This window comes from Pollicipes pollicipes, unplaced genomic scaffold (genome assembly GCF_011947565.3).
Source record: "Pollicipes pollicipes isolate AB1234 unplaced genomic scaffold, Ppol_2.1 Scaffold_3087;HRSCAF=3621_pilon_pilon_pilon, whole genome shotgun sequence".
NCBI classification, from domain to species: Eukaryota; Metazoa; Arthropoda; class Thecostraca; order Pollicipedomorpha; family Pollicipedidae; genus Pollicipes; species Pollicipes pollicipes.
Window position 1 is genome coordinate 38,626,183 of NW_023596225.1, and position 12,222 is coordinate 38,638,404.

Consider the following 12,222-nt stretch of genomic DNA (forward strand, 5'->3'; position numbering starts at 1 on the left):
TGTCCTTGTTCAGCAAATGTTTCGTTGGCCGACTCTTGGTCCCTTGCTGATACGGGTCCCTCTTTTAGGCATTATGGGCACCTGATCGGTACAGAGCCTCTTACCATTTTAGGCGCCCCGACCAATGCAAAACGCGGACCCCGGCCTTGTCCCTGCTTGGCAAAGGGCCCCCCAGGGCCCATACCGACGCGGAACCGACTGTGGGCATTGGTGGTGCCTGACCGACATAAAAGCCTCCGTCTTCTCAGCGGACCACGACCGGCGCAAAGGGTCCCCTGCCTGGCAGTTGAGGGCCCTGCCCTGCGGCCGAGACCCCTGAGTATGAAAGGCCTGAAAACAGACCCTTAAGCTCCGGTACCAGTGGGCTCGAAGAGCCACTCACGGCGTACGGAGGGTACGCGCCCTCCGCGTCCCCTTCCGTGCCTGCGTCACCGGATGTGTAACATTGATCTGGTGTTTGTCAAACACGATAACCATTATGCATCATGTCGTTTACACCCAACATTTTCCAAAGTGCAATGTTACTGGCACAGAGAGCTGACCGCACGCACACCGGCAGGCGTTCGAATAATCGGCCAAAGCTGTGTGCATGTCGGCATGTGTGTGGTGCACGTTTGTGCAGGAAGATTTACGTATGGTTACATTCGCACTATCCCTTCATTCTTAACGCAGTGACTGCATTCACTGTCTACGTGGTGCAGGTAGCACACACCTTGGGCGTTTTAGCTTTCATGCCCTCGCGGTGAGAGCCGAACGCACGCTTTTGTTGCACGCACTGGCCGCGTTACTCTCATTCGTCTGAAGCGTACCGGCACGCTTGGGGACGACACGCCGCGTGACGGGACTTACGCACCCTGCAGCTCCCCCCCCCCTCCCCAGGAGGCCCGCATGCAGGTGTCGGCCGCTGCAGGAGTCAGCCCCTCCCCCCCCCCCTCTCTGCTCCGGGGCCTGCACCGCCAGCCAGCGTCGACCGAACGCCATCTTCGTTAAGATGATAATAGTTGGCGTATCACATACATGCTGCTCACAAGTACATATATTGTTTATGCATACATGGTGTCAGTTGGCGCCACACCTTATACACAGCTCTTCACCAGTAGTCACCAAAGACAGCTCAATACAAAATGGAATGATTCAAACGCAGAAGCGCCTGTCGTCATTCCCCACCCGCCTGACGTTATTGGCTCCCACTAAACGGACGCGTGCTCTGTGCACTGCAAACGATGCCATGCACAGCGTCCGTGTCGCATCTCAACTGACTTTTAGGCGTCTGGAACACGACAGTTAAATGCACATAGTGTCCTATACTGTCTTTCTCTTATACTGTCTTTCACAACAACAATGCACATGTCTCACCTGTACACCATACGAACCCCAAGAGCCGTATTGCATAGGGACTTCCAATGATCCTATATCTAGATACAATCATATCTGATAACCAGTACACATTTCAGTGCAGACAAAAGAGTATCTCAGACAATTTTTGGGCGTCACCAGGTTGTTTGCCACTTCATGCACAAACCTCGTCACGAACTTCGTCACGAATTTCGTCACGTAGGCCAAGAGAGGCACCAAACACAAACAAATATGTCCAAAGATACCGCAACAATTGACACGTGATTACTAACTTCGTCGGAAGCGTACCCCTGAATGGAGGAGACCATAGCGTTACAACGCATGTGCCGAATATTCTGCGCCCTAATTTTAGACGTCTGAACGCTTCGCGAGATTCGACAAACACCGCAACACGTTTCGCCACCATAGTCATATATGAACATTTCCCATCTCCTACTGCAGACAACTTCAGACCACACTAAAACACGGGAATATATGAGCAGCCTGCGTCTTATGGAAGCTTGGTCGTCCAGAACGTTTGGAAGACAATGCACGCAAGCTTGCATTTCATGTCTTGTAGCAGCCGGTCTGAGTTACCGCACTTTTTTGTCGCTGATATGTCACTCATCTTTAGAAGTATAGCATCAACACGATGAATAGGACATTATTGTGAAATGAATCGGTTAAGCATGACAATAACCAATTCATATCATGAAGCAAAACTTTGAGACGAGCATCAGCTTACGTGGCCATGAGCACATCAATAAATGCGACTGTGTTTACCCGCGACGCGAGAGAACCCAAGACCATAGGGGACGATAGGCGCAATGACAATGCATCGCCGAATGTGTCGGTTTTGTTATGTTAACCAGCTGCTAACTGATTTTCACTGTCCTCTCATGATCAGATTCTCCATCACTTGACTGGTTCTCCTGAGTGGGCCATCAACATCCTTTAAGAGAGGAGAGGGAGTACCTCGTGGCGTGGCATATTCTGAGGCCGCATGGTTCGCCGATTGTTGCGTTACCATGCCTACCGGCTCCGTAGCTCCTCCACTCGCCGACCGCTATATCCTTCGTATCGAAACCATCCCTTACGCCACGTCCTGTTCGCCTGATGACGCCAATGAAAGCCATCTAAATAGCCACAAGGATTTACCCGCCGCGCCTGGAGCCGCCATCACCGCCCTTGGAGCCCTATAGGTGCCCCCCCCCCCCCCCCCCCTGTCGGGGCTGGCAGCGAGCCGTCACCGCCGCCTCAGTCCGCCGGCCGCCGGCTGTAGTTCGGCGGCCAGCCGCGGCGCGGCGCTACTGGGCCGGCCGCCGCTCAGCTGTTGTCGGCCGTGCTCTTGTTGTCGCGCGGGTAGAACTCGGCGATAGTGCTGGCCGGGATCCGCTTCAGCATCTCCTTGGGGAAGATGCGCAGCAGCTGCCAGCCGATGTCCAGCGACTCGAACACGGAGCGGTTCTCGTAGTTGCCTGCGGAAAACGGCCACGTTCGGCATTGCACGTGGAAGCTAACCTAATATGTCGCTTGCGGAAGAGTCGGACGCCACCATTTGCAAGCTAGTTGTGCTTACAGCACGAAACGACGCTAATTGATCACGTTTGATTATCCCTGGCCACGCGAGAGGCTCCTAGAAACGCAGAAATCACGACGTTCGCTTAACTGAGATTCTTCTCTGCAAATAACTGACACAGACCGACTTTAACGGCATGTTTTTGAGAAGGCACACCGGACCATCTCCAAACTTTTCGGATATTGAGCGGCACACGGCGGCACATCCCGTCATGAAACAGGGTCAAGACGCCACGGGGCAGATGGGCCTGGCCATAGTCCATCTGAACTTCATTTGCCCGTACTATCATGTGTGTCGTAGCAACTGTCCCGCATATCCGCGTTAGCCCCCAAACATCTAAGCTAGCCCACTGCTGCTGTGATTTCCTCGCCGCATTCGAAATATGTAACGGCTTCAACAGTTATCCTTGATGTTTGAAAGCAGGGGTGTTAGAGTTTTAAACGTGTTTGAAGTCTGGACTGATGCTATCATTTTTTGTCATTTTTTTCTATTTTTTTTTCTACGCCGTTACCCAAGAACAGGTAACCAGGAGTGCCCCTCCCTCAATCCCAGCGACGCAGTAAACCGTACGCTAACACCAGAAAACATAAAATCAAGTCGCGGCACTCCCAGCTAGGAAGATGAAACAAACTTAAAAAAACAGGCGAGGAGGTGGAGCAGACCCGAGGGAATTGTGTTACGTGAGAGGGAGGGAAAAATCATAGATGAAAAGGCTTAAAGTAGTCATTAGCCAAAATCAGCTAATGACAGCCCGCTACAACCGCCCAATAATCTACAACCACTCAATTCCCGGTGTTAGTAAGGGTTATACAGTCACAAGTCGGAGGGGGCAATTACCTGGTCATTTTTGTGCTGGGTTTTGGGCTGGATTTCCAGGGAGTCCACCCAGCTAAGCAGAGCTTGTTGCTGGGAGAACTCCCGGAGCCAGCGCCATTAATTTGGGTATATGTGCATGACTTTATATCAGAAATTGATTATGAAACATGAAGGAGGTCAAATATGAAGTGCGTTGGATATGTACAGCACAAGGATGGCAATGTCTTCAAATATGTTTGTTACGTTAATATGTGTTCACGAAACGCTTGCGGATGATGTTCTTAACGATGGTTTTCGATACAGGGATATCAGCTATTCTTGGAAAATATGGAACCATAATGTCGTTCCACAGCTTAGGGCCAAGGTAGGATGCTGTAAATAGTCTATAATTACGATAAGAGAAAGGTTGTTCTAAATGTTTTGCTCGCCTCATATCCATGTCTTTGGATTCGTAGAGATTGTAAATTAAATCGAATGATGCAGGGAGCTGTGAAGTTAAAAATTTGTGCATCACAATTAACATTTGAGATTTAGCAATATCCGATAGTTTCAAAATTTTGTATCGTTTAAAGATTGGCTGAGCTTTGCGGGCATTTGTCACGGCTCTGAGCATTTGTCACAGCCATGGCCCTAAAACTCTAATCCTTTCTGGAATATGAGTAAATTCTCGGGCAGGCAATGAGCCAAATATTATGGTAGTAATGCGCTAAAACATCCCTGGTGAACACGCCCCGAGCATCTCAGCCCACATGGTGGTACGCTGGAGCACGCCGAGCCTGCCACTCGCTACTGACACCGTACTACAGTGGGCTAGATTGCCTTCAAAGTCGCCAATGATTCGGGGGAGTGGTGAAATGGGACAATGTCATGATTTCCACGGTTGCTTTAAATGCGGAGTCCTATTTTGCAGCCGATTTTATCGTACTGGTTACGGGAAGCCCACGAAAAGGATCACCTGGGTCATGGTGACGGCACCCACTAAGGCGTTTGCTCATTAAGTTAGCTAGAACCGCGAAACAGGAAGCAGCGAATTGCTTATCCTTAAAGGCGAGTGCATTCCGTTAGGTTGTAAGCCAATTGGCGACCTCCCACATGACCTTTGCTCACTTTGTCACCCCAATTCTCCTCCTCCCGTGGCATGCAAGAAAGACCCCACCACCCAACGACAGAAACACGACGCCAAGAACGAGCACAGCTGCCCAGGACTTCGGGATTCAGAGGCAGTCTGAGTCGTTACCTCCTATGCACTGTCATTTCCAAGACCTCACGTCTCTCCGCAGTGCCGCAGAAGTTCTGGTTTCGACGAAATGGCACGCGATACACGAAACACACGAAATAATGTTCCACTCTCAATAGCATCTCTCGAGCCTGACTGCCACCTGTAAACGCTGACTTTTTCTGAGCCGAAAGATTTGGCAATCATGTACTTATGTATGATATAGGAAATGGATATTTGACTGAAGATATATCTCTGTATTTTTAACATCGTAACATTTTTCTCTAACACTGTAACATTGAAATATTTTCTCCGTATCTTGTGTTACATGTCCACCATCGTGACCATTTTTACCTACGGAAATCTTCTTTAACTTCCTCGGGCAATTTCTGCTTTCGGTAGCCTATTTGGTGACTGCTGATACTTCACCATAACCAGGCCGCGAGCTAATCGCCACGAACACACTCACCCTGTGTGATGAAGTGCTTCTCAAACTTGGTGAGGAACTCGAGGTAGAGCAGATCGTCGGGCGTCAGCGCCTCCTCACCCACCACCGCCTTCATCGCCTGCACGTCCTTGCCGATGGCGTAACACGCGTACTGCAACACCACGAGGGCGCACCGACTGATGTGTGGCCACACCAGTGCAGCGGTCCGCCGCCGCGGCACGGCCCACGTCCCAGAGCCGCGGCGGTACAGCCCACGTCCCAGAGCCGCGACGGCACGGGCCACGTCCCAGACCCGCGGCGGTACGGTCCACGTCCCAGAGCCGCGCCCGCCACACCAGCCGACTGACACCGGAGGCGCCCCATGCGCTGCCGCACGCGCATGCGCAAAACAAATGCGGCTACGCATGTGACGTGGAGAACAGCTCTAAACCAAATTCGAATTAAAGACGTGCAGTTGTGAGAAAAAATAAGCATACTTAAAAACACGGCGCGGTGCGATGAACGAATGGAAGCCGAAGGATCAACGTTGTTCAAATTCAGTCCAACGCACGGTGCGAGAAACACGTAATTCCGTTTGGAGCACCACAAGCGAGTGATTTCCGCTTGGAAACCGCTTACTTCGCTGGAAGAAGAGGCGACGCTGTGTACGCCACCTGTTCCTCAGCATACGCACAAACCCAGCTTTACCTGTCGATATCGTGTGAGTTCATATCCATGCGCCACGATCTGACGACGTGAGCAGAATACCTTGCTACTCCGCCTCGCTGGCTGGTACGCTCTCAGGTCAATCTTACGGGAAATGGCCGCTTGACCTCACCAGCCCCAATCCACCTCACCTCACTCAATCCACAATCATCTCACCTCGGCACCGCAACCGCACCGTCCGTCACTAGGAGGGCGCGTCGAGCCCGACCCTCGCGCCCCGCACACGCCGCCGGCGACACCCACCAGCTGGTTGGAGACGTCGGCGTGGTCCTTGCGCGTCATGCCCTCGCCGATGGCCGACTTCATGAGCCGGCTGAGCGACGGCAGCACGTTGATGGGCGGGTAGATCTGTCGGTTGTGCAGCTGCCGGTCCACGTAGATCTGGCCCTCGGTGATGTAGCCCGTCAGGTCGGGGATCGGGTGCGTGATGTCTGCAACGGCGCAGATGTGACGTGGCGTGACGTGGCCTCGCGACGTGGCGTGGCGTGGCGTGGCGCGGCGTGGCGTGGCGTGGCGTGGCGTGGCGTGGCGTGGCGCGGCGCTGCGTGGCGTGGCGTGGCGTGACGTGGCGTGGCGTGGCGTGGCGTGGCGTGACGTGGCGTGGCGTGACGTGACGTGGCGTGGCGTGGCGTGACGTGACGTGGCGTGGCGTGGCGTGGCGTGGCGTGGCGTGGCGTGGCATGGCGTGGCGTGGCGTGGCGTGGCGTGGCGTGGCGTGGCGTGGCGTGGCGTGGCGTGACGTGGCGTGACAATGCATTTCCGCGTCCACTTATGGATAACCTTGCACTCAGAATGATGCGGATCAGGCTGGGACCCAGAGCATATGAAGGCCAGCGGTCCGACCCCACCTGTTTTACGAAGCTGGTAAAACGCGACAGCGCCAATATCCACGTGCTGCTTCAAAAGTATTAGGCCAAGCTCCCAGACTTGGAAAAAACAATATTTCTCAGGCCTGTCATGTGATCCCATTCACAAATGTTACTTACTTACATTTTGATAAAATTTAAAATGTCCACCACAAATGCAATGATTTCAATCCACCATGTTCATGAATGATGAACTAGGTAACATGATGGGGTAGATCTGGGTGACCATTTCCTGCAAGCGTCGAATCGAGCACAAATAATGTGAATGAATGAGGCTGAGAACCGTACGTCAGGCGCAAAAATAGTATGAAACAAGTCAAAAAGAGATTACTTTGAGCAAACCATCATGCTGACACGGATTGGGGTTAAGCTATCAAAGCATAAATTACATAAAATGTTGATGGTCTTTCTAAAGCATTTGGTAAAACAACTAAAAACAAACGTGCTATCAGCTCTTTGCCATCACAAAAATACTACGGTTTCCACAATAGTAAATCAAAATGCACGAACTGCCCGCTGGAGTGGTGAATGCGAGTTACCATACGCTGAGGCTTCCAAAATATGGCGATATCCTGCTGCCTCCGTCTTGCGGGATGAGGCGTATATAGACAACTTTTCGAGATGAAAAGATGGAAATTAGCATCCTGAAGAAGTTTTATATCTACCTCGAACCGCTATTACCAAACTTAGCACCGACGGGAGCCCAGCGTGGGTGCCCGGGTCCCTGCACTGGATAAATCACGAACATACTGGTGACAAATGACAAAGACCTCCCATAAAGCCGACCAACACAGAAAAAAAACAAAACACAACATTGAAGAGCGAACCATAAATACCGCCAACTCAACTAATAAACCTCGGTGGCAACAACTCCACTAGCACGGCCACTCACCGTCGTTGGGCATGGTGAGGATGGGGATCTGCGTGATGGAGCCGTTGCGGCCCTCCACGCGGCCGGCGCGCTCGTAGATGGTGGCCAGATCGGTGTACATGTAGCCGGGGAAGCCGCGCCGGCCGGGCACCTCCTCGCGCGCGGCCGACACCTCGCGCAGCGCCTCGGCATACGACGTCATGTCCGTCAGGATGACCAGCACGTGCTTCTCACACTGGTAGGCGAGGAACTCGGCCGTGGTGAGCGCCAGCCGCGGCGTGATGATGCGCTCGATGGTCGGGTCGTTGGCCAGGTTCAGGAACAGGCACACGTTCTCCATGCTGCCGTTCTCCTGCGCGCGGCGGAGAACAGTCGTCATGCGCAGCAGGCGCGGCCAACACGTCATACGTGAAAATGCGATGTTAGCGCTAATGAATGCAGCGACAATGCAAAGGTTCAATGGCCAAGGCGTCAGCTGGGAGCCGACCCCGTGGGCGCCTCCCACACATAAGTTACATATATATATATATATATATATATATATATATATATATATATATATATATATATATAGTGTTCCCGAATTGGGTTACCGGCCCGGGGAAAGCAAGGGCGGCTTCGGTACGGAATGCGAGGGAATGCGTTGCAACGAAAAACATCGCAAACACGTGCGCATGCGCACGGAAACATTCAAATGCTAACACGCATCGTCCTCACGCACCCAGTACGCCGTAGCAAACACTGGCCGATATCCAGCACTCAGTATGTCAGAATTAAATAGACAGGTGACTTATGATGAGACTGAATCATCGCATCCATCGCATGACAGGTCGTAAGACACAATCCATCAGCATTAAAAAGGCGTGTGTTCGGGCATCGTCGCCTTGCATGCGTCGCACGCCCGGTGCGAGGTCTCACCTCGAAGTCCTGCTTGAAGAAGCGCGCCGCCTCCATGTTGACGCCCATGGCGGCGAACACGATGGCGAAGTTGTCGCTGTGGTCGTCCATCACCGACTTGTTGGGTAGCTTGACAAGGCCGCCTTGTCTGCAGATCTGAGCCGCGATCTGGAAGCAGAGTCGGGTCAAGATCGGGCTCCAGTCCCGGCAGCAGCTGCTGATGCGGCTGCTGCTGCAGCTGCGGCTGCGGCTGCGGCTGCGGCTGCTGCTGCGGTTGCAGCTGAGGTTGCGGCTAAGGCTGCGGCCCGGCCCGTTCCCAGACGTGTTCAGCCACCACCCCGCTCCGCACAGACCACCTCTAACAGCAGGACAGCAAGCAGGCACACCATGAGTTTTCACAATGCACTACACTGCCTGTCAAATGAGCCTACAACATGACAACTGACAGGAGGTCATGCGCCGCCTCCGTAGTAAGTCGCCACCGTCAAAGGCCACCCGCCGCCCACTTGCCTCGTTGTGCGGCAGCCCGGCCGCCGAGAAGATGGGGATCTTCTGCCCGCGAGCGATCGAGTTCATGACGTCGATGGCCGAGATGCCCGTCTGGATCATCTCCTCCGGGTAGATGCGCGACCACGGGTTGATGGGCTGGCCTGGCGGGCGGCACACGCAGGGCTCAGCAGCGAAGGCAGCATCGCTGCGGCCGACGCTAGACGCCGAATCGTGCAGCCGAAAACGACAAAGCGCAGGAAAAACATGGCGAGATACTTGTCTGTCACTCCATCCACAGAAATGACGAATGCATAACAGAAGTAGATGAAAAACGATTCGTCCTGCCAGTCGAATGCGTTTGCGTACACCCGTGTGGCACCAATAGCATGAACTAGCTGACTGTTAACTGCGTAAGCGCTGCACTCGCTTACCTTGGATGTCGAGGAAGTCCTCAGCCAGCACGGGCGGCCCCTTGTCGATGGGCTTGCCGGAGCCGTTGAAGACGCGACCCAACATGTCCTCGGACACGGGCGTGCGCAAGATATCGCCCGTGAACTCGCAGATGGTGTTCTTGGCATCAATGCCCGACGTGCCCTCGAACACCTGCCGGTCGCGGGCCCAGCTGTAGCTGACAGGCTCCGGTAGTGACCGACCGGTGCGACGGCGCCGGAGACGGACAGGTTCGGGTCCAACTTCCGAGCTGGCAACCGCGCAGTCTCTCCCCTCTACTTCTCCCTTATTTTCCTTCCCTCTCAGTCCCTTTCCTCCCTCGCCTCGCCTCGCCTCGCCTCAGCCTCAGCCTCAGCCTCAGCCTCAGCCTCAGCCTCAGCCTCAGCCCCAGCCCCAGCCCCAGCCCCAGCCTCAGCCTCAGCCTCAGCCTCAGCCTCAGCCTCAGCCTCAGCCTCAGCCTCAGCCTCAACCTCAGCCTCAGCCTCAGCCTCAGCCTCAGCTTCAGCCTCAGCCTCAGCCTCGACCTCAGCGTCAGCCCCAGAGTCAGTGTCAGCGTCAGCGTCAGCCCCACCCCCAGCATTAAGCCTCAGCCTCAGCCTCAGCCTAAGCCTCAGCCTCAGCCTCAGCCTCAGCCTCAGCCTCAGCCTCAGCCTCAGCGTCAGCCTCAGCCTCAGCCTCAGCCTCAGCCTCAGCCTCAGCCTCAGCCTCGACCTCAGCGTCAGCCTCAGAGTCAGAGTCAGCGTCAGCGTCAGCCCCAGCCCCAGCATTAAGCCTAAGCCTCAGCCTCAGCCTCAGCCTAAGCCTAAGCCCCAGCTTCAATGTGCGCCTCAGCCTCAGCCTCAGCCAGCCTAAGCCTAAGCCTAAGCCTAAGCCTAAGCCTAACCCCCAGCTCCAGCTTCAGTGTGCGCCTCAGCCTCAGCCTCAGCCTCAGGGTCAGCGTCAGCGTCAGCCCAAGCATCAGCCTCAGCCTCACCCTCAGCCTCGACCTCAGCATCAGCCCCAGCATCAGCCCCAGCCCCAGCGTCAGCTCCAGCCCCAGTCCCAGCCTCAGTGTGAGCCTCAGCGTCGCCCTTGCACCTTTCCTCGCCCCTCCTCCTGCCCGTCCCTTCGTGCCAGGCTGGTAAGACTCACGGCCACCCCTGATCGACAGACGGATGGCGGCGTCTGCTGCCACTGACCTGCACGACGGCCTTGGAGCCGCTGACCTCCAGCACCTGGCCCTGCCGGTCGGTGCCGTCGCCCAGCGTCAGGTTCACGATCTCGCCGAACTTGGGGAACTTGACGCCATCCAGAATCACCAGCGGACCGTTCACGCCCGACACCGTCTTGTACGCTGACGGTGGCGGGTGGAACACGCGTTACGCGCGGGGTCAGGCACACCAAGGTCTGTCCACGCCTGCAGGCACGCGCACATAGGCATGCGGACATACGGAGGCTTATCAAAACCTGAATTTGCGCACTAGATATACCGTCTCCATTGCACTGAAAATCTGACGGAATGAACCAACTTAGGGGTTGAAGGGAATGTTCCACGCGTGAAGATTTCGAGGCAAACATCATGTATGATGAAATAAGCTCACTTATATCTACTGGTGTACTTGTAACTGGAAAAGACTGGTTTAAACACCACAACTGCCTTCCTTTGGTACATATACCCATTAATATGTCATTGTTTGATTACGTCACTGTACCATGCACAACACTGACTGAGAGCCAATTGACAGCTGTTATGTCTAGAAATCGTACTCACGAACACCAGATATGAACGATTCATTAACTATATTGCTACTGACTTTACTCGCCGCATGCCTAATGAAATGGCAGGATTCGAATAATGTTATTATGACGTCATGGATGCCTGGGTGACCTTGAAATAGCCCCCTCCCCCCCCCCCCCCGATATCGTTTGCATATCTTCGCGAGTGTGAGGATCAGAAACTAGAGGCGCTTAGGTCTAAAGAAGGACAGGGCTGTGAACTGCACCAAATGATCCTCAAGGGGCTGTTGTAGTTCAAAATATTATACAAATGCGGAACACAAACTTTAAATGCACCCATCTTGAACCAAACACAGCAACATAACACCCATGGCCGGAACAACTTTTACCAACGCTTCCACGTTCCCACTACGTCAGTCATCTCAGTACAGAAAATGACAGAAGGCACTGGATGGAGCCGGACCAAAACGACGGAACCAGATCGGACCAGGCGAGACCGGAAGGCACCGGACAGGACAAGGCAGGATCGGGCGTGATGAGGAGGGACCGGAAGGCACCGGACGGGACAAAGCGGGGCCGGACGGGGTGAGACGGGACCGCAAGGCATCAGACGGGATAAGGCGAGGCGGGATGAGACGAGACTTGACAGGACCGGAAGGCATCAGACAGGAAAAGGTGGGGCTGAGCAGAACTGGACGCCACTGCATGGGAATGAACTAAACCATATGGGACTGGAAGGAGCCAGACAGGACCAGACAGGGCTGCATGAGGCCAGCTCAGAATCAGTCCAGTCCTGGCTTGCCCAGTCCCATCTGGTCATGTCTGGTCCTAATG

At 54.2% G+C, this 12,222-nt stretch overlaps 1 protein-coding gene across 1 annotated transcript in view; it reads right to left on the reverse strand.

Annotated features, from left to right (window-relative positions):
- Window positions 1–2,598: 2,598 nt before the first annotated feature.
- LOC119089475 (V-type proton ATPase subunit B) overlaps window positions 2,599–12,222 on the reverse strand; it is a gene marked incomplete in the record, with an annotated part of 15,339 nt that continues 5,715 nt past the window's right edge. Inside the window, 5 exon segments of the mRNA XM_037212186.1 lie at window positions 2,599–2,813; window positions 5,416–5,545; window positions 6,343–6,530; window positions 7,858–8,188; window positions 8,755–8,859. Coding sequence (XP_037068081.1) covers window positions 2,662–2,813; window positions 5,416–5,545; window positions 6,343–6,530; window positions 7,858–8,188; window positions 8,755–8,859 — 906 coding nt within the window.